Genomic DNA, 22,473 nt, shown 5'->3' on the forward strand with positions numbered 1-22,473 from the left:
TATCATACAAGTTTCCTTCTTTTTCGCTTTCTTTTATTTTGGGTTGGTGTGAGGACTTTGTTGGCTGTCTGCATCTTAGTTATGCAGAGGTCGGGTGTAAGTGGTACTTAAACCTTTTAAGTAATAATGCGCCCCTTTTCAAAAAAAAATATGACCGATTAGACTATTTTGGAGGAGTGTGAAGGATTCACCATGCTCCGATTCTTGTTGTGAGGCAAGGAGGCATTATCATTGGCAGTAAGAGAGGCTTGTAGCTGACGAGATAGGTTGGGAAGCCAGAGAGCAGACATGAGGCAACATGGAGGCATGTGGCCGATGGTAGCTACGCTGGGTAGCAGGTGCCAGGTGGCACACAAAGAAGGAGGCATGTGCTCTGGCCATCAGCGAGGCTAGAAGAGGCAAGTAGCGGAGACCCTAACCCACCAATCTCGTTGATGGAGGATGTTCGGAGGCACAATGGAAGCTTATGGATTGGAGTGTGAATGTGGGAGGAGGCAAAGGCAGACGACAACAAGGAAATAAAGCCCTAGCCACTTGTCCCTTTTTCCTGGCTGGGAGGGAGGGGGATGAGATGCGGGTGGTTGGGGAGAGAGATTCTCCAAATGGAGGCGAGGTATATAACATAGTTGTAGTTTTTTTGGTAATTGCGGTGCCACTATGGGGCATATCTATGGGGAATGGGTGCAATTCTAGTGGAGGGAGGGGGAAGAACATGTGGATATGCTTTCTGCTTTATAGTGTAATTAAGAGAAGAACTTCTCTCAAGCCTAGGCTAGAAGTTTGTTGCTTATTTTTGCTTGTGCTTCTAGGGGACTAAAGCCGAAACTCAAGACCAAACTAACAGGACCTATACTGGTACAGTAGCTACTGGGCCCTCCTCTCCTTGAGTGCATGCACGAGTTCATGACCAATGGTCCTAAGCTACTCTGATAAAAAAAGGATCTCAGTTGTGTCTAATCCTACATCCACATCGATGGAGTCTTCGAACTAACGGTGTTAGGACCACAAGGATCTTGATTGTGTCACCTACCAAGTGGCCCACTGGACACAATGATACGCCCTAAACACATCCATAATTTTTGTAATGGTTCATGCTATATTCATGTCATATATGCATCTATCATTTTTCCAGATTAACATAGTAGTGAAGTGTTAGAGTACTAGTCACTGGTTTGGCTTAACAGAAAATGATTTTTTTACAAAGATATGAAAAATCAGGAAAATACATGGAGACGATTTTCAGTGAGGAGGCAACATGCACGAGAAGAACTAACAAGTGGGAGGCCCCAGGGGCTCATGTGCTTGGATTTTGGGGTGTGTGTAGGGCCCACCTAACTCTATCTCGCTGCCTCTTCTTCCCGGTAACTTATATATATCGCTATTTTTTCGCAGCCGCCTCAACACGTTCAGAGGCGGTCTAATCTGACCTTGTTCTACCACTCTGTCGAAGGGGAGAATAGTTGTCTTGGACCTCTCAATCGACCCTTGTTGCATGACGATGCAATAGTATTAGTCAATACTAGGGGCTAAGATTTGTTAGCTGCTGAACATGACTGTGACCTTGAGCATTACTAATGCAGGTAAACTATATGATGTATCTCTGATTATGAATTTCTTTATCTTGGACTGAATCTTATTCATATTGTGTATTGAACTTTGAGAACCATGAGATCATATGGCGATTGTTTAGTAAATTGTTTTGGGAGGCACCTCAGGTGACAATGGCGTGCCCATTAGATCTAGATTAGAAAGACAACACTGGGTGTGATTCTTTACCATGCTTGTGGGGTCTCATCCTATTTTCATCCAATAAAACGAGAACTTTGGGTGTGATCCTTCACCACATTTTATGAGGTTATACCATATATGTTAATGAAGTTATTAATGTTGCGAGTTGCCACTAGTGAACCATTAAAACCTCATTTTACTCATTTCTTTACACTTCTATTTTGCTAGTTTTATTTATTCCAAAAATACAAAAACACTTATATCATTCAAATTATCAATCTCTTGGTCAAACTAGTGCAACTGCGCAATTGACAACTTTGTTAGGTGTATTGGGGACACAATACACTACATGTATATTGATTGAAGGGTTTAGAACACAATAATAATAAGTGACATCCGTTGGATGGTGAACAACACTGACGACGGAAGAGTGGCCGGAAACTGTAATACCATAGTCCATAACTCAGGTCTTGTTAAGCATACAACAAAAAGGGGGTAGATACAACCTAACATGATACAGATAAGGGCCCCACTTTTTTTGGCTAACAAATTATTGATCAAGCGTTCATTATTCCTAAATTTCCAGGTTTTCGACGTCATGGTGTCATCAACAAGCCGTATGACAAGATGCTGAGACGTGATCACTGATTACTCTGTACATCGTGCTGTCAGCTCATGTATTTTCCCACGGAGCTGATAGATTTGCCATTTGAAATTGCTTCTTTTTCTACATTGGAAACTTTTCAGTGAATTGGTTCAGGGTTGAACTTGAGAGCCTCCCTCCAAATGAGTTCTTTGATATCTTCCTCAGTAAATGATGGCTGTTCGAAGTCGAAGCTGAAAGGCGCTGGGCAGACAGGTTCATCATTTATCTCATGAAGGGATGCTAAATAAGGATGGCATAGAGCCTCATCAACTGCGAAGCCACCAAGAAAAAAAAAGGTTAAACTTCCAAGAGAAAGTTCCTCGTAATATTTCTTACATTAATGGTTTAATTAACGTAAGAAGTGTCATTTCAACTTGGTTTTAATAATTCGCACACGATTCTGAAATGATGGTTCAAATTATTAAATTTGTCATTTTGCAATCAAGCAAGATCATGCTATGCTGTAAGATTACCAGTAATCCTCTTGCTCGGATCAAATACGAGCATCCTCTCAAGCAAATCCATGGCGCCAGTGGACATACTGGGGAACCGTGAACCAAAATGCTGTTTCGGGTATTGAGGAAGAGACCTCACGTATCTGCGGGCATTATCACTTCGAAGAAACCCAAGGCTCGTGTCATCTGGTGAGCCTATCAGCTTTGGATCAAGAATGAATCAGGATTACAAACAGCATCGAGAAGATTTATTAGACATTTCCATTTAGTAGAACAAGAGAAGATGTTAGTGCATCTAGAATAATCACATGCTTGGACCAAAACACTAGTCTGAATGAAGGCATATGCATGAAGTATCATGCTACACCAGATACCAGTGTAAGCTTCAACCTATGTGGTGTACTTGTGCTAATTGAGTTGGTAATCCAAGAGATATAAGCATGGAAAAAGCATAGCAGTTGGAACCTATGCTAAATCAGAACTGACAATCATAGTGTCAGACTCCGAGGCAAAAAGAGAGCAGGAGAATATACAAAAAGAAGAAAAAAGAAGCAGAAGGGAAAAAATAAAATCTTGACTCGTGTAGTAGTGAGTGGCCATACCTCAGTAATTAGCCTCAGCTGATGAACATAATCTTTTCCAGGAAACAGTGGCTCCCTCATAGCAATCTCACCGAGGATGCAACCCACTGACCAGATATCAATTGCTGCAGTGTACTCCGAGCAGTTGAGCAGGAGCTCCGGTGCCCTGTACCACCGAGTAACAACATACTCCATCATGAAGTCAGTCTCAGTCGTGGTCCTAGCCAAGCCAAAATCTCCAATCTTGAGTTCACACTTAGCATTGAGCAGCAGGTTGCTCGGTCTGAGGTCCCGGTGCAAGACCTTTGCTGAATGCACATACTTCAATCCTCGGAGCACTTGGTAGAGAAAATACTGCATCATGAAAATGTTAAGGTGAAAGGAAAGCTGACCAATTGTAGAATGTTTGGACTGATGCTGAAGGGATGATGGAAAGAACAATGTACATACCTGACAGTGATCATCCGTGAGTGGCTGGTTTGATCTTAGAAGGTGGTGAAGATCAGTGTCCATCAGTTCATAGACGATGTAAACATCGTTGAAGTTCTCCCGCCTTGGTGGGCGTATGATGTCCTTTATTGAAATCACCTGCCAAAAGTCAGATTTTGTCATGATCATACCACCAAATTCAGGGTCACACCATATATATTTTCGATATCATAAGTGGAGATAATCACACATCATGTGGACTTATGTTGCAAGATAGTTCAAAGTTTAAACACGGTAGCACAGGTAGGGAACTTCAACTTTTGTCACACATGTCGTCTGTATAGTAACTAAATAATGACAGGCGATTCTGGCTTTGAAAGAAAATCACCAGAATTTCCGGCAGATCTCCTCAGGACGGCTTACCTTTGCTATAAACTACAGAGTTAACCATGGTCAAATAGAAATCACAAAACATTTCAGATATGAGCATGTGAACCACAGAGGTTTATTACAAGAAGGCACATGAGAGAGGAGGAAAGATGGCTCACATTCTCATGATTCATGTGGCGAAGCAGCTTTACTTCTCGCAAAGTGCGTTTGGCATCGATCTGGTTGTCAAACGCATTACCTATCTTTTTGATAGCGACCTCCTCACGAGTCTGTGCATTTACAGCAGCGCTGGAGAAGAAGATCACAGAAAAGAATTTGTCACCACAGGCTCAAAATCAACTAGAAACAGCTCTTGTTTCCTTTTAGTATTGAGAAGCTATTTTTGCTGTTAAATATAGCCATACCATAACAATTAACTAGTACTGGTCCGTTATAGAAAGCTTTATGGTTTAATACTATAATATATATATACGCTAGGCTATGGTAATTTGTAGCTTTAATCAAGACCCACTTTCAGTCGTATATGCTGTAGCGAACTCGCAACAGGATCGCAGTCAGCTGATCGAGCAAAGCAATCCATTTTCTGAGGTAACTGAGGAATATACGCGAGCAGATGCAGCGCATGACGTACGTACCAGATGATGCCGCAGGCGCCGCGGCCGACAGGTCGGATGGGTGGGACGTACTTAGCAGAGACCTCAAAGAGGTTGCCGTAGACGTTGTACTGCACGTACCTGCCGCCGTGGGTGAGCGTGCCCTTGATCTGCGCCTCGCCGCCGAGGCCATGGCCGCCGCCGTGACCTCCTCCTCCTGCCCCGGCGCCTCCACCCTCCATGCGCATCGACCCGCACGCCTGCGCGCGAACACCTTGATCGAGGAGCTAGCCAAGAAAGAAAGAAACGCACGCCGCGCGGAGGATGAGAGAGAGAGAGAGATTGCTAGCTTGGTTGGATGGACGAGGGAGAAGATATGAGCGTTGGGGAAAAGGGGAAAAAGGAGGAGAGGAAGCTTTTTGGAGGGAAAATGCCCGTGATCCCGCGAGGAGTTGGTTGGCTTGCTGCTCCAGACCATTCCCGCCTCCCTTTTCTCGTCCCCCTCCCATTTAGCCTTCACTTCTCTTCCCTTCCCTTGTGCATGGCAGCAGCCTGCTTTGCTCCTTTCTTGCATACTTCTTTCTTCTCGGCTATAGTGGTCGCTGTCCTTTGATTTCTTTTGTTGTAGTAGCTCTTTTTGCCCGGCCGATATGACATTTCTGTGACACCTGTCTGATCTTACCTGCGGAACCTAGTCCATGGAATTCATTTTTTTAAATTTACGTTAAGTACGCAAAGTTAGGTTGTTTTTGTAAATTTCCACGTCTGGTTGATCTTCAGTTATAGGAAGAAAACCTGCCGATGGAACTTAGATTTGATTACAACATTTTGGATTCGCGGTAAATATATGGAGTTAAGTGAATTTCTAGTTTCTTGCAGTTGGTCATTTGTTGGTTACCGCCATGTGAAATTTGAATTTAAGCTTAATACTAATATTTATGTATGTTTAATAGACGTGATATAGTGAATTCCGTGTTGATATGTTACTTTCGACACATGGCCACTTGATACGTCTCCAACATATCTATTTTTCCTAACACTCTTCCTTTTATTTTGGACTCTAATTTGTATGATTTGAATAAAACTAACCCCGAACTGACACTGTTCTCAGCAGAACTACCATGGTGTTGTTTTTGTGCAGAAATAAAAGTTCTCGGAATGGAACGAAACTTTGTGAGGAATTTTTATATAATAGGAGTATATAAGAATTTCTGAAGCCAAGACCTACCGAAAAGGGGCCCCTGGGTGGGCACAACCCACCAGGGCGCGCCCCCTCTGCTGGCGCGCCCAGGTGGGTTGTCCACACCTGGTGGCCCCGCAGACTCTGAAACCAACGCTATAAAAATCCTATTTTTTGAGAAAAAATTAGGGAGAAAAAATTATCGCGATCCACGAGATGGAGCCGCCGCCAAGCCTTGTTCTTCCTCGGGAGGGCAGATCTGAAGTCCGTTTGGGGCTCCGGAGAGGGGGGTCTTTGTTCTTTGTCATCACCAACCATTCTTCATCGCGAATTTCATGATGCTCCCCACCGGGAGTGAGTAATTCCTTCGTAGGCTCGCTGGTCGGTGAGGAGTTGGATGAGATTCATCATGTAATCGAGTTAGTTTTGTTAGGGCTTGATCCCTAGTATCCACTATGTTCTTAGATTGATGTTGCTATGACTTTGCCATGCTTAATGCTTGTCACTTTGGGCCCGGGTGCCTAAAGTGACTGTCATATTAGAATCGCCCTAGGTTATAACTGTCACATAATGAATATCATCCAACAAGTTACCGATCCAATGCCTACGAATTTTTTTCATATTGTTTCTGCTAACTACTACTACTACCATCACTGTTACACTTGCTACAAAATTACTGCTATCACTGCTACTGTTATTATTGCTGCTGTCACTACTATCAAAACTATCAAACTACTTTGCTACTGATCACCTTGCTGCAGATAATTAATCTCCAGGTGTGGTTAAATTGACAACTCAGCTGCTAATACCTTCAAATATTCTTTGCCTCCCCTTGTGTCAAATCTATAAATTTGGGTTGAATACTTTACCCTTGAAAACTGTTGCGATCCCCTATACTTGTGGGATATCAAGACCTTTTTCTGGCGCCGTTGCCGGGAAGCATAGCTATATTTGTTGCGTCACTTGGGATTATTATTATATTATCACTATGAAGAATCTGAAGGATCCTAAGACTAAGATATTTCCCTCAAAGACGAGGGGAGGTAAGGAACTGCCATCCAGTTCTGCTTTAGATTCACCTTCTGTTATGAGTAAACTTGCAACGCCACCACATGCTATCAATTCTAATATGTCGCAAGTTATTGATGATGCTACTTCTACTATGAATGATGCTTATGATGATGCCAGTACCTTGCTTGTTAATGATGATGTGCCACTTGATGAATTTCTTGATGAAAAAAATTGCTAGAGTAATACAACATGATGTTGTTGAATCTGATGATGAGCTTGAAACGGAATCTCCTGAAACACTTGCTAGAACTAGCCCTCCTAGATATGAATTGCCTAAGGTACCGTAAGGTTATGTTATGAGTGAAGAAACAAATAGAGATATTCTTACGTGTGATGATAGAGATGATCTAGATAAATTACTACACAAGTATAAAGAAAAATCTCTAAATGCTAGAATGAAATGTGATCCTAAATTTGCTACCTCACCTATCTTTATTGATGATAAGGATTATGAATTCTCTGTCGACCCAGATCTAATTACTTTGGCTGAATCTGATCCTTTCCATGGTTATGAAACTGAAACTGCTGTGGCACATCTTACTAAGTTGAATGATATAGCCACCCTTTTTACTCATGATGAGAAAGCTTGCTATTACTTTATTCTCAAATTATTTCCTTTCTCATTAAAGGGTGATGCTAAAGCTTGGTACAATACTCTTGCTCCTGGTTGTGTGTGTAGTACCTAGGATATGATTTATTACTTCTCTGAAAAATATTTCCCTGCTCATAAGAAACAAACTGATTTGCAGGAAATATTTAACTTTGTGCAAACTAAAGAAGAGAGTCTCCCACAAGCTTGGGGGAGGCTTTGCCAGTTACTTAATGCTTTGCCTGATCATCCTCTTAAGAAAAATGAAATACTTGATATCTTCTATAATAGACTAACTGATGCTTCTAGGGACTTCCTAGATAGTTGTGTTGGTTGTGTTTTCAGGGAACGAACTGTTGGACAAGTTGAAGAATTATTGAATAACATATTGAAAAATTATGATGATTGGACTATTCCTAAACCACCGTCTAAACCACTCCGAAGAAGAGGGGTATATTATATCTCAGTCTTGAAGATATGCAAGAGGCAAAGAAATCTATGAAGGAAAAAGGTATTAAAGCTGGGGATGTTAAAATTTTACCTCCTATTGAACAAATACATGGGCTTAATACACCACCGCTGCCTAAGGTGGTAGAGGTAAATTCTCTTACGAAGTTCAATGATAATGACAATCCTCACAATATGCATCCTAGCCAATGCCTTTTGTGAGTTTGAAAACTACATTAGAAAACAAGCTCACTTCAATGCAAATGTTATGAAACAATTGAAATATAATTCTGATATGATTGCTCGCTTGAGTGACTTGTTATTTAGAATTTCAAATGATGTTAGAGGTGTTGGAAAACATGCTTCTATGGTTCAAACTCAGTTAGAACAAGTTGCTAAATCTCAAAGAGAGTTGCTTGATGAAATGAATAATAATATGCATGACTTTGCTGTTAGAGTTGCAACTAGAGGAGGTAAAATGACCCAGGAACCACTTTATCCTGAGGGACACCCAAAGAGAATTGAACAAGACTCACAAAGAAATGACACTAGTGCACCTAGGCCTTCTAAAAAGGAAAATAATAGGACTTTGCATACTTATAGTGAACCTGAAATAGAGAAACCTCCTGATAATGACAATGAAACTTCTATCTCTGATGCTGAAACTCAACCTGGTAATGAACACTCACATACTGATAATGAAAAAGATAACGATGAAGTTCATGAAGACTCTCAACCAAACAATGAAAAAGAACCAGATAATGATGTTGAGATAGAACCACCTATTGATCTTGATAACCCACAAGCTAAGAATAAAAGGTATGATAAAAGAGACTTTGTGGCTAGAAAACATGGTAAAGAAAGAGAACCGTGGGTTCAAAAACCTATGCCTTTTCCACCTAAGCCAATTAAAAAGAATGATGATGAATAATTTGAACGCTTTGCTGAAATGATGAGGCCAGTCCTTTTGCGTGCTCGCTTGACTGATATTCTGAGAATGCCTCCTTATGCAAAGTGATAGAGGCAAAGGTGTACCGATGTTTCGATGAGATGGTGGCTATCGTTTTCTGTGGGAGTCTACCTTGACGATCCGACTACAAACGTGCGAGATGTTGCGCCTTAGCAATCGCTAAACCAACTTTCGAGGGGTTATTGACCACGTCGGAGCACGATCAACCTGACCACGAGGGTATGTTTCCTGCAAGCAAACGAAGAACAAGCAAGAAACTGAGATTGCAATCTGGATATTGTGAATATAAGAGGAAAGCTTTATTAATGAAGATGGGATTCTGTGACGCCTTTGTCTGGTCATTGAACACAAACGAAGTACGCGAAGTTGCAGCTATGGCGGACTTTTAATCTAAACAAAACCCAAAGTCTAAACGATGCCCTAAGGGCTGTATATATGGAGGAAGAGGGGGGAATTTCGTGGCCCTTGGAGGAGGGATCCAAAACCAACCCTAACTCTTGTTACCCCAGACATACGGACTCTAAAAACAGCCTATACTTGAATATTTCGAAATTACATGGGCATTGCCCAAAAATAAGGTGACACAACACCTATAATAGCCTCTGGACGAAATTTATGAAGTGGCCTCTTGTATATTTCGTCCAAGGCTTTATGCACTCATTATGGTGGCTTCAAAGTCCCAGAATCATCACTTGTAACTCCATTCTTGTTCCCCTTGCGCATGCCATCATCTCCATGCTTAATCTTGCTCCAATGTTCACCCCTCTTGTCCAAGCTAGGCCCTTCATTTGTAAGTAAGACAAATGTATCCAATTTAGACAACATCATATTCTCATGAACATTAGAATCATTACCAAGAAACGAAAGTACCTGATAATTTAATTGGCGTGCGCGAGCTCTAGTAATTAGTCCAGTATGTATAGCAGCAGGGGCTATGGGTGTAACAATGGTATTGATGTTCTCATCATCCTCCCCTTATTGAAATGAAGTCAGCTCATCTTCCTCACCCAAATAAGGCTTCAAATCTGCAATGTTAAAAGTGGGACTAACTCCAAAATCTACAGGCAGCTCAAGTTTATATGCATTATCAGTTATTTTCTCTAACACCTTAAAATGACCATCAACACGTGGCATTATCTTTGATTTGCGCAAATCAGGAAATCTATCCTTACGCAAATGTAACCAAACAAGATCTCCAGGTGCAAACACAACATGTTTTCTACCCTTATCTCCAGCAAGTTTATATTTAGCATTCATACGCTCAATGTTTTCCTTAGTTAACTCATGCATTTTTAAAATCAATTCAGCACATTGTTTAGCATCAAAATTAACCTTCTCCGAAGATGGAAGAGGCAACAAATCAATAGGTGCACGAGGTAGGAAACCATACACAATTTCAAAAGGGCACATCTTAGTAGTAGAATGCAATGAACGATTATAAGCAAATTCAATATGAGGCAAGCATTCTTCCCACATTTTCTTATTATTCTTCAAATCAGCCCTAAGCATAGTAGACAATGTTCTATTTACTACTTCAGTTTGTCCATCAGTTTGGGGGTGACAAGTAGTACTAAAAAGCAGTTTAGTCCCCAACTTAGCCCATAAACATCTCCAAAAGTGGCTAAGAAATTTAGTATCACGATCTGAAACAATAGTATTTGGCACACCATTCAAGCGAATAATTTCACGAAAGAACAAATCAGCAACATTAACAACATCATCGCTTTTATGACATGGTATAAAGTGTGCCATTTTCGAGAACCTATCCACGACAACAAATATGCTATCCCCCCCTCTTTGTTCGAGGTAAACCTAAAACAAAGTCCATAGATATATCCTCCCAAGGAACACTAGGTACATGCAAATGCATATATAAACCATGATGATTGAGTCGTGATTTAGCTTTTTGACATGTAGTGCAGCGAGCACCAAAACGTTCAACATCCCATCTCATCTTTGGCCAAAAGAAATGTGTAGCAAGTATATCCTCTGTCTTCTTCACGCCAAAGTGTCCCATTAGTCCTCCTCCATGCGCCTCCTATAACAACAAAAGACGAACAGAGCTCGCTGGAATGCATAGCTTGTTAGCACGAAACACAAATCATCGTTAACGTCGAACTTGTTCCATGTTCTACCTTCTTTACAATTCTGCAATACATCTTTAAATTCGGCATCATGCACATATTGATCTTTGATGGTCTCCAAACCAAAGATTTTAAAGTCAAGTTGTGAAAGCATAGTATAACTACGAGACAATGCATCAGCAATAACATTTTCTTTACCCTTCTTATGTTTAATGACATAAGGGAAAGTCTCAATGAATTCAACCCATTTAGCATGTCTACGGTTCAGTTTTGCTTGACTTTTAATGCGTTTCAAAGATTCATGATCAGGATGTATAACAAATTCTTTGGGCCATAAATAATGTTGCCATGTTTCTAAGGTCCGAACAAGAGCATATAATTCTTTATCATAAGTAGAATAGTTCAAACTAGGCCCATTCATTTTTTCAGAAAAGTATGCAACAGGCTTGCCATCTTGTAATAACACACCTCCTAATCCAATCCACTAGCATGACATTCAAGCTCAAAAGTCTTATTAAAATCAGGAAGTTGGAGTAAAGGTGCATGTGTCAACTTATCTTTCAATACCGTGAAGGCTTATTCCTGTGCGGTACCCCAAACAAAAGGCACATCCTTCTTTGTAAGCTCATTGAGAGGTGCAACAATGGTGCTAAAATCTCTCACAAAACGCCTATAGAAACCAGCGAGTCCAAGAAAACTCCTCACCTATGTGACCGTTTTGGGCTGCAGCCAACTCTCAATAGCTTCAATCTTGGCTTTATCAACTTCAATTCCCTGTGGAGTAACAACATAGCCAAGAAAAGATACTCGGCCGGTGCAAAAGGTGCACTTCCTAAGGTTACCAAACAAACGTGTATCACATAGAGCAATAAAAACATAACGTAAACGTTCCAAATGTTCTTCCAAAGATTTGCTATAAATCAGTATATCATCAAAATAGACTACCACAAATCGTCCAATGAAAGCACGTAAAACTTCATTCATTAGTCTCATGAAAGTACTAGGTGCATTAGTTAACCCAAAAGGCATGACTAATCACTCATATAAACCAAACTTAGTTTTAAAAGTTGTTTTCCATTCATCTCCCAATTTCATACGAATTTGATGGTATCCACTATGCAAATCAACTTTGGAGAATATTGTAGAGCCACTCAATTCATCAAGCATATCATCTAGCCTAGGAATAGGATGACGATAACGAATAGTAATATTATTAATGCCTCTACAATCAACACACATACGCGACGTACCATCCTTTTTAGGCACTAGTGTAATAGGAACAGCACAAGGACTAAGAGATTCACGTATATAACCTTTGTCGAGCAGCTCCTATACTTGACGCATAATCTCCTTCGTTTCCTCTGGATTGGTACGGTATGGTCCACGGTTGGGTAGCGATACACCGGGAATTAAGTCAATTTGATGCTCAATCCCTCGAATAGGTGGTAATCCCGGTGGCACGTCTTGTGGGAAAACGTCAGCGAACTATTGCAAAATGTTAGTGACAGCAGGGAGCAAAGAGGAAGGCACGTCCTCGAATGAAAATAATGCCTCTTTGTACACAAAAGCATATCAAACAGATTTGCTGAAATCTAGCTCATCAATATCAGATTTTGTGGCAAGTAAACATGCACTTTTCAATTTAATTTCAGAAGCAACACTAGATGGTTTATTATTAGGTTTTATTTGTTGCTCAAATTATTTTGCCACAATCTGATTTTCACTCTTATTTTTCTCCTATTTTGCTTTATTACCTCTATTAATATCATTTTTCAAAATGGAATCAAGAGTCATAGGAAGCAAAGTAATATGGTTATCCTTATGAACAAGAGTATACTGATTATTTCTACCATGGTGTACATAATTTTTATCAAACTGCCATGGTCTACCAAGTAATATGGAACATGCTTGCATGGGTACCACATCACAATCAACATAATCAACATATGTAGAGATACTAAAATGCACACAAACAGTACGTGTTACCTTAACCTTGCCGTTGTTGTTGAACCATTGGATGCAGTAAGGATGTGGATGTGGTCTTGTGGTGAGAGATAGCTTCTCCACCATCTCCATGCTAGCCAAGTTGTTGCAACTCCCTCCATCAATGATGACGCAGACAGAACGTTCCTTCACAACTCCCTTTGTGTGGAACAAATTATGCCTCTGATTTGCTCAGCTTGTGTGACCTACACACTCAAAACACGTTGAGCAACTAAACTTTCATACCTGTCAGCGTCTTCAGCAACCATGTATTGTGTCTCATAATCAGAATCGTCTCCACCGTGTTCTTCACTTGTAATAAGAGCCAAAGTCTCTTCATCATAGTCACTAGCGGACTCATACCCACCATCCTCGGTAGCAATCATCACACACTGAGATTTGCATTCTCTTGCATAATGACCTCGTCCCTTACAACGATGACAAATAATATCACTTGTGTGCCCTGTTGATGCCATGGATGAAGAAGAGCTCTGTGTGGGACCGGAAGGTGCACCCCTAGCAGATGGTGGTGGTGGTGCCTATTTTCTTGTATCTCGGTTGGAATTGGCGGCTGAAGTTAGTGGTGCTGTAGTAGAACATGTGGGAGTAGAGGATGTACGCGGTGTCCATGATGAAAATCGACCTGCAGAAAAATTAATTAGTGCCAATGCCCGTCGATCCTGCACTTCACGTTCAGCTTTGCAAGCAAGATGGAATAAACGAGTTATATTATTATACTCCTTATACTCTAGAATGGTTTGAATCTCTTTATTTAATCCACCCATAAAACGTGCAAGCATAGCTTCATTATCCTCAACAATACCACATCTAATCATACCAGTTTGTAATTCCTGATAATATTCTTCTACATAATTTTTTCCTTGTCTCAAACGCTACAATTTTTGAAGCAATTCACGTTGATAGTATGGTGGAAACCAGCGAGTACACATAGAAATTTTCAAAGCAGCCCAAGTAGATGGAATAGGATATAATCTACAATGTTCAGACCACCAAACACATGCAAAACTAGTGAAAGCACAAACAGCAGCAGGAACACGTCGCTCCTCGGGATATTGTAAACATGTAAAATGCTGTTCAGTTTCTAACTCCCAAGTAAGATAAATATCAGGAACATATCTACCCTCAAATGGTGGAATATTCAATTTTAGTTTAGGAAGATGGTCATGATCTCGTACCTCAGGTGGTGGTGCAGCCCTACCGTTGCGATGATATGCATGAGGACGACCTGGTGCTGGTGGTTGCACGTAGTTCTGATTTTGATCAACCTCATCCTCGTAATGGCCCTCCACCTCTGCAGTAGCAGCAGGAGCTATAGAAACATCAACAGCGGCATCACAATTTTGACCAGGCTCAATGGGAACATGCAGTGCTCGTCCCACTTGATTTGGAAGGCGTTGTTGTTATCAAGCTTTGTTTCAAACGTCTTCTCCATGCCATCTATCTTCTCCATGGCCTCTTCAAATCAGTTTAGCACATCTTGCACCCATCCACTCATCATTTGCTAAAACTTATCATGAAGCTCCTTTCTTGTCAAGTTCTCCCAGTCAATCTCGTTGGCTTGTGATCCTGCCATGGTTAGCAGCAATAGAAACACACAAGAATATGATCCTATAGACTACTAACAAGTGGTGGTGGTGGGTGTCTCAAATCCGTCAAGCAAATCTCAAATTCTTACCAGTTCTTACCCGGTAGCAGGCGGTGACCGAAAACCTCTATAGTGAAAACTTTCAAAGCTTGGATAGAGCGATTATCAGGGAGAGTCAAACACACGACGTAGATTTATGTGGAGCTAGGAAGGCTTATAATATGGTAGCAAAAATATTAGCAATAATCAATTCAGAGATGCAAAGTTGAATAAACGCTCAACGACGGTACTGTGCTGGTCCTAGGCTAGACCGTGCTAGAGACGTGAGACTAGAACACTAACAAAATCACGGCGCTGCACGTAAACAAGGGAAAAGCACACTCTCGATTTTTTTGCTCTGTTTTTTTGGCGCTCCTCTTTTGTTTTGCAAAAAATCACTATAATGGCGAGTGTCTCAAAACTCTTCCCAGGTCAAAATGACAGGATGGGCACGAAATTTTTTTGACAATTTTTTTCGCAAATCAGGGCAGCGACGATGAAAAAGTGCGACAAAAAATCACTATGATTGCGAGTGTCTCAAAAGACTCAGAAAATCCTAAAAATAGGATAGGGAAAAATATTTTTGGTCGCCGAAATTTTGGCCTAAAAACTGCCCGGGGGTCTCCAGACTCTTTTTTTAAACCTACTCAGGCAAGGAAACACCAATCAGAAATTAGATGGATCTCGAAAACAAACCTAATATGAAAGGAACTCGGATTGGTGGTGGATATATGGTGGTAAGATATGGCAGCGGTGGTGATATATGGTAGCGGTGGTGGTATATGGATACAGATCGGTGGTGGTATATGGATACTGATTGGTGGTGGTATATGGATACAGATTCAGAGCGGTGGCGGATAAGCGGTCGTGGTAGATGGCAGGGCCGATGATGATGGTGCGGTGGCGGCGTGATAACTTATGACCAGAACTCGAAACTCTAAAAGACTAGATGCTAAGGCCAACAAATTGACACGACGATGCAACCGCAAATTCAACAAAGCAAAATATTGAAAAGACTATGCAAAGGCTCAGACTGGTTCGAATAGGATGAGCTAACCCTAATTTTTTTGGGCTTTTTCGTGGACTATAGGTATGAAGAATGGACTCAATCTAAACTATGAAACAACTGTAAAAATCTCACCGAGCAACCTGGAAATCTGATACCACTTGATAGAGGCAAAGGTGTCCCGATGTTTCAATGAGATGGTGGCTATCGTTTTCTTTGGGAGTCGACCTTGACGATCTGACTACGAACGTGTTAGACGTCGCGCCTTAGCAATCTCTAAACCAACTTCTGAGGGGTTATTGACCACACCGGAGCACGATCAACCTGACCACGAGGGTCTGTTTCCTGCGAGCAAACGGAGAACAAGCAAGAAACTAAGATTGCAATCTGGATATTGCGAATATAAGAGGAAAGATTTATTAATGAACGTGGGGTTCTGTGACGCCTTTGTCTGGTCGTTGAACACAAACGAAGTACGCGAAGTTGCAGCTATGGCGAACTTTTAATCTAAACAAAACCCAAAGTCTAAACAATGCCCTAAGGGCTGTATATATGGAGGAAGAGGGGGGAATTTCGTGGCCCTTGGAGGAGGGGTCCGAAACCAACCCTAACTCTTGTTTCCCCACACATACAGACTCTAAAAACAACCTATACTTGACTATTTTGAAATTACATTGGCCTGGCCCAAAAATAAGGTGACGTAGCACCTATAATAGCCTCTAGACGAAATTTATGAAGTGGCATCTTGTATATTTCGTCCAAGGCTTCATGCACTCATTATGGTGGCTTCAAAGTCCTGAAATCATCACTTGTAACTCCGTTCTTGTTCCCCTTGCGCATGCCATCATCTCCATGCTTAATCTTGCTCCAATGTTCATCCCTCTTGTCCAAGCTAGGCCCTTCATTTGTAAGTAAGACAAATGTATCCAATTTAGGCATCATCATATTCTCATGAACATTAGAATCATTACCAAGAAATGAAAGTACCTGATAATTTAATTGGCGTGCACGAGCTCTAGTAATTGGTCCAGTATGTATAGCAGTAGGGGCTGTGGGTGTAACAATGGTATTGATGCCCTCATCACAAAGTATATGAAAGATATCATCACCAATAAAAGAAAAATACTGGAAGCTGAAATCGCCACTATGCTTGCTAATTACACTTTTAAAGATGGAGTACCTAAAAAACTTGGAGGTCCAGGAATACCAACTATACCTTGCTCTATCAAAAAGAATTATGTGAAAACTGCTTTGTGTGATTTAGGAGCTGGTGTTAGTGTTATGCCTTTCTCTTTATATAAAAGACTTGACTTGAATAAACTCACACCTACTGAAATATCTTTGCAAATGGCTGACAAATCAAGTGCCATACCTATTGGTATCTATGAGGATGTGCCCGTTGTTGTTGCTAATGTTACTATTCTGACTGACTTTGTTATACTTGAGATGCCCGAGGACGACAACATGTCGATTATCCTTGGTAGACCCTTCTTGAATACTGCAGGGGCTGTTATTGATTGCAATAAAAGTAAGGTCACTTTTCATATTAATGTGAGCATACGGTGCACTTTCCGAAGAAACAATTCCAAGTGAATGGTATTAATATTATTGAAAAATCTCTGACAATCACTATTGGAAGTTTTCAAATACCTCTACCTACTGTCAAAAAGAAATATGAAATGCTTATTGTTGGGGACATGCATATCCCCATTGAGGTAACTTAGTGATTTACGAAAGTTCTTCGGTTTCATGCTAATCGAAAGTGGTTTTTAATAAGACTTGATCAACCATTATTAATGGATCATTTTTGAACGGTATGAAGTTGATGAATTTAGTAAGCACTACTTTCTGTTCCTACTTTTTATTCTCTGTTTTTATTAGTTAAATAAAATAAAATGCCATGTTTTGTCCGTTTTCTGATTTTCCCGTGCAATAAAAAAATGACCCAAAAATAAAAGTTCTCAGAATGCCTTGAAAATTTAATACAATTTTTTCTGAATATTTAAGAATTTATGGTGCAAATAACATCAGAGGGAGGTGCACCAGGTGGGCACAACCCACCTGGGCGCGCCAGGACCCCCAGGCGCGCCCTGGTGGGTTGTGGTCCCCATGTGGGCCCTCTCACTTATCTCTTTACACCACATCCTCACCTACCTCCAAAAAATCTCCATTGCTCTCTCTCCCATGTTCTTGAGCTCAAACTCGTGGATTTCGATCTCTTTGCTCGAAGCTCCGTTTCCGAAACTGTTTTGGGGGATTGTTGCTTGGTATGTGACTCCACCGTTTGTCCAATTACTTTTTGCTTTAGTGGTTTATATTTTGAATAATTAGTTACTCTTGGTGCTGCTGTAGATGTGCTTGCATGTTAAATTCTTAGTGTTCTAAGTAGTTTGAATGCTTTCTATGGCCTCTATGCATTCCTATGAGTAGTTGGTATCAATTTTGTGAAGTTTTGTTGAGAATTTTTTGTGGGCTAATAAATTTCAGAATTTTGTTCATAGCAAAACCATGAATATCTTTAGGAAGTTTGGCTCCAAGAAGAACTCCAAGGGTGTTATTGGGGAGTCATCTGATAGTGATCTCCATCCTTGGAGGTTGGCGGAGGTACGACCGTGCGAATGGCCGCACACCCTGTTTCTGGAAGAGGCTGGAATCCTTTAGGAGTTCACACAATATGTTGCAAATGGCATCTTCACCGACTTCATTATAGATGAGTGTGACCAGCACCAAATCCTCACAAATATCTTTGTTCAAAGTTTTGCTTTCCTGCCTAGGAATAATCCTCCTGAAGTGATCTTTGATTTATATGCTGAAAACCATCAGATACCACTTACTGAATTCTGGGACATATGCTTGATCCCTTCTGACGGGAGCTTAGCCGAGCCTAGGCCGACTGGGTTTGAGGACTTTTATCACACTTTGACATTGGGAGATGAGAGAGGGGTGTCAGCCACCACGGCTGCTAGCATACACTTTCCTGCCATACATTATTTTGCTTTATTTGTTGCTAAGTGCTTGCTTGCTAGAAAGAAAGTAGGTGCGCTTAGTGCACTAGACTTTGTTGTTTTACGCTGAGCACTAGAGGGCGACAACACTCATAGCTTGGGAGCTATTGTAGCTCGCCGCCTCCATCTTAATAAATCCTAGGGTGAAATACACGATGGGATTTTTGCTACTCGTTTGGCGGCTCACTTCAAGGTTGAGATACGCCCTCATGATTACCCTCTGACCAAGGTTTACCTAGACTGGCAGCCATGGAACACCATCATTTTCTTGCACGAGATTATCCTAACATCCCCATTCCTTATAACCTGGTCTTTAGCGTTAAAACTCATGATATTATCCCCTTGCCTACACCTGCTTTGTTTGATTCTGCTGCCAGGGGCGAATATAGGATTATGCCTGAGGATATCATCGCCTACCGGAATGCTCAGGCTGTTGCGGAAGCGGCACAGGAGGAGCCTCAACAGTGGGACGAGTGGATGCCCACTCCTCAGCACCCCTACTACCCTCCAGGATACTGATCGACTACCAAGTTAGGCCAAAAGCCTAAGCTTGGGGGAGTACATGTTTCCACCGACATTACGTTCATGTATACTTATTCCATTTGTCGGTGCTCACACTTTTTCATTGTATCATCGATGCTTAGATTTATTTTTCTTGCCTTCTTCTTGTGTGTTTGAAAAACTTTAGAAAAAACAAAAAATTTAGTTGTAGTTAGTTTAGTTTCTATGCATGCTTAGTTGTAATATTAATATCAAAAAGAAAACCCAAAAAGATTTCCTTATTCTTCTTTTGCTTGTTGGGAGCTTTCCTGTGTAAATAGTTTTTCTCGTTTTTATTTGCTTGTTCAAGAAAACCAAAAACTCCAAAAATATTTCAATGTGTTTCTCTGAATTTCTTTTCTTTTTATTCAAGTTGTACCAAGGAGAAGACCATGATGAAAATGTTGAGTGGCTCTCAGTTGAATAATTGTTGAACTAATAAAGAGCCCATTTTACCTTGTCTTCTCCCGTTGAATAAAATGTTTTGCAGATTCCAGCTTAGTCCATGGCACTCTTGCACTATTATTATTTTCATATCGTTCGGTCGTGCAAGTGAAAGGCAATAATGACGATATTCGATGAACTGGCCGTGACAGAGAGAAACATGTATGAACTCAACATGTTCATTTTGTGTAAATATGTTTAACCTAGTATCCATGATTCAGTCCATTATGATTAAACATGTTTGCAATGACAATTAGAGATTATAGTTACTCATGCCATGCATAAGTATCTGGGAGTGAATAATGATTTATCTTGGATATCAACATTGCGTTAAAATGATTGTGATGTAGTATGATGATATGGTATCCTCCTCTGAATGTTCAAGTGGCTTGACTTGGTACATGTTCATGCATGTAGTTGAATCAAAACCAACATAGCCTCTATGATATTTATGTTCACGGTGATCATATCCTACTCATGCTAGTGTCCAATGTTACTTATGCATAATGCATGATCATGATCATTGTTGCTCTCTAGCTGGTCGCTTCTCAACCTAATTGTTAGCCTTCGCCTAGTGGGGATTTTCTTGTACATCAAAAACCTTGAACCCAAAGTTATTCCATATGAGTCCACCATACCTACCTATATGCGGTATTACCCTGCCATTCTAAGTAAATTTGCATGTGCCACCTCTAAAAACTCCTAAAAAATTATCCGTTTTGTGTTCCTGGATCAGTCATGGAACGACAGGAGGTGGTCGATATCTTCCATGCTAAGCGGGTTATTCTCAGGTCGAGTGTTTATTCACTCACCATCACACGAGAAAATGGCGGTAATAGGGATGCCCAGTCCCAAACTGCAAAATACAAAAAGAGTTAATAGCTCGAATAATCAAACAAAAACTCCCAATGGAGTCAAAACCTTTACTTTTTATCGCTTGGGAACCGCCACTAGCCTATTTAGCATGGGAGATATTGATAACTGATAGTCATGAAGTGATAACCCACAAGTATAGGGGATCGCAACAGTTTTCAAGGGTAGAGTATTCAACCCAAATTTATAGATTCGACACAAGGGGAGCCAAAGAATATTTGAAGGTATTAGCAGCTGAGTTGTCAATTCAACCACACCTGGAGATTAATTATCCTTAACAAGTAATCAGTAGCACAGTAGTTTGATAGTTTTGATAGTAGTGCCAGCAGCAATAGTAACAGTAACATTGGTAGCAGTAATTTTGTAGCAAGTGTAATAGTGATGATAGCATTAGTAACTTAGCAGAAACAATATAAGATAAATTCATAGGCATTGGATCGATGACTTGTTGGATGATATTCATCATGTGACAGTTATAACCTAGGGCTATTCGGCACTAGCTCCAGTTCATCGATATAATGTAGGCATGTATTTCGTAAATAGTCATACGTGCTTTATTAAAAGAACTTGCATGACATCTTTTGTCCTACCCTCCCGCGGCAGCGGGGTCCTATTGGAAACTAAGAGATATTAAGGCCTCCTTTTAATAGATATCCGGAACAAAGCATTAACACATAGTGAATACATGAACTCCTCACACTATGGTAATCACCAGAAGAATTCCCGATTAATCACTCCGGGGTTACCGGATCATAACACGTAGTAGGTGACTATAACTTGCAAGATTGGATCTAGAACATGGATATAATAATGATAACATAAACGGTTCAGATCTGAAATCATGGCACCCGGGCCCAAAGTGACAAGCATTAAGCATGGCAAAGTCATATCAACATCAATCTAAGAACATAGTGGATACTAGGGATCAAGCCCTAACAAAACTAACTCGATTACATGATGAATCTCATCCAACTCCTCACCGACCAGCGAGCCTACGAAGGAATTACTCACTCGCGGTGGGGAGCATCATGGAATTGGCGATGGAGAAGGGTTGGTGATGACGAAGAACGAAGACCCCCCTCTCTGGAGCCCCAAACGGACTCTAGATCTACCCTCCCGAGGAAGAACAGGGCTTGGCGACGGCTGTGTCTCGTGGATCGTGACAATTCTTTCTCCCTGATTTTTCTCTCCAAAAATAGGATTTTATTGAAGGAAATATGCCCTAGAGGCAATAATAGAGTTGTTATTTATATTTCCTTATATCATGATAAATGTTTATTATTCATGCTAGAATTGTATTAACTGGAAACTTAGTACATGTGTGAATACATAGACAAACAGAGTGTCCCTAGTATGCCTCTACTTAATTAGCTCGTTAATCAAAGATGGTTAAGTTTCCTAGCCACGGACATGTGTTGTCATTTGATGAACGTGATCACATCAGTAGAGAATGATGTGATGGACTAGACCCATCTGTTAGCTTAGCACTATGATCGTTTAGTTTATTGCTATTGCTTTCTTCATGACTTATACATGTTCCTATGACTATGAGATTATGCAACTCCCGAATACCGGAGGGACACTTAGTGTGCTATCAAACGTCACAACGTAACTGGGTGATTATAAAGATGCTCTGCAGGTGTCTTCAATGTTGTTTGTTGAGTTGGCATAGATCAAAATTAGGATTTTTCACTCCAATTTCGGAGAGGTATCTCTGGGCCCTCTCGGTGATGCACTGATACGTCCATTTTTGCATCATGCTTTTATATCGATATTTATTGCATTATGGACTGTTACTACACATTATGTCACAA

The 22,473-nt window shown here is 40.7% G+C and overlaps 1 protein-coding gene across 1 annotated transcript; it reads right to left on the reverse strand.

Moving 5' to 3' along the window:
* Nucleotides 1–2,048: 2,048 nt before the first annotated feature.
* On the reverse strand, nucleotides 2,049–5,317 carry LOC123147265 (mitogen-activated protein kinase 2). Its single transcript, XM_044566506.1, has 6 exons — nucleotides 4,865–5,317; nucleotides 4,388–4,517; nucleotides 3,861–3,998; nucleotides 3,432–3,764; nucleotides 2,848–3,031; nucleotides 2,049–2,644 (listed from the first exon to the last, which is right to left on the reverse strand). The coding sequence occupies exons 1-6, from the start codon at nucleotides 5,068–5,070 to the stop codon at nucleotides 2,472–2,474; spliced, it is 1,164 nt and encodes a 387-aa protein (XP_044422441.1). The 5' UTR covers nucleotides 5,071–5,317; the 3' UTR covers nucleotides 2,049–2,471.
* Nucleotides 5,318–22,473: the final 17,156 nt, after the last annotated feature.

This window comes from Triticum aestivum, chromosome 7A (genome assembly GCF_018294505.1).
Source record: "Triticum aestivum cultivar Chinese Spring chromosome 7A, IWGSC CS RefSeq v2.1, whole genome shotgun sequence".
Lineage (NCBI taxonomy): Eukaryota > Viridiplantae > Streptophyta > Magnoliopsida > Poales > Poaceae > Triticum > Triticum aestivum.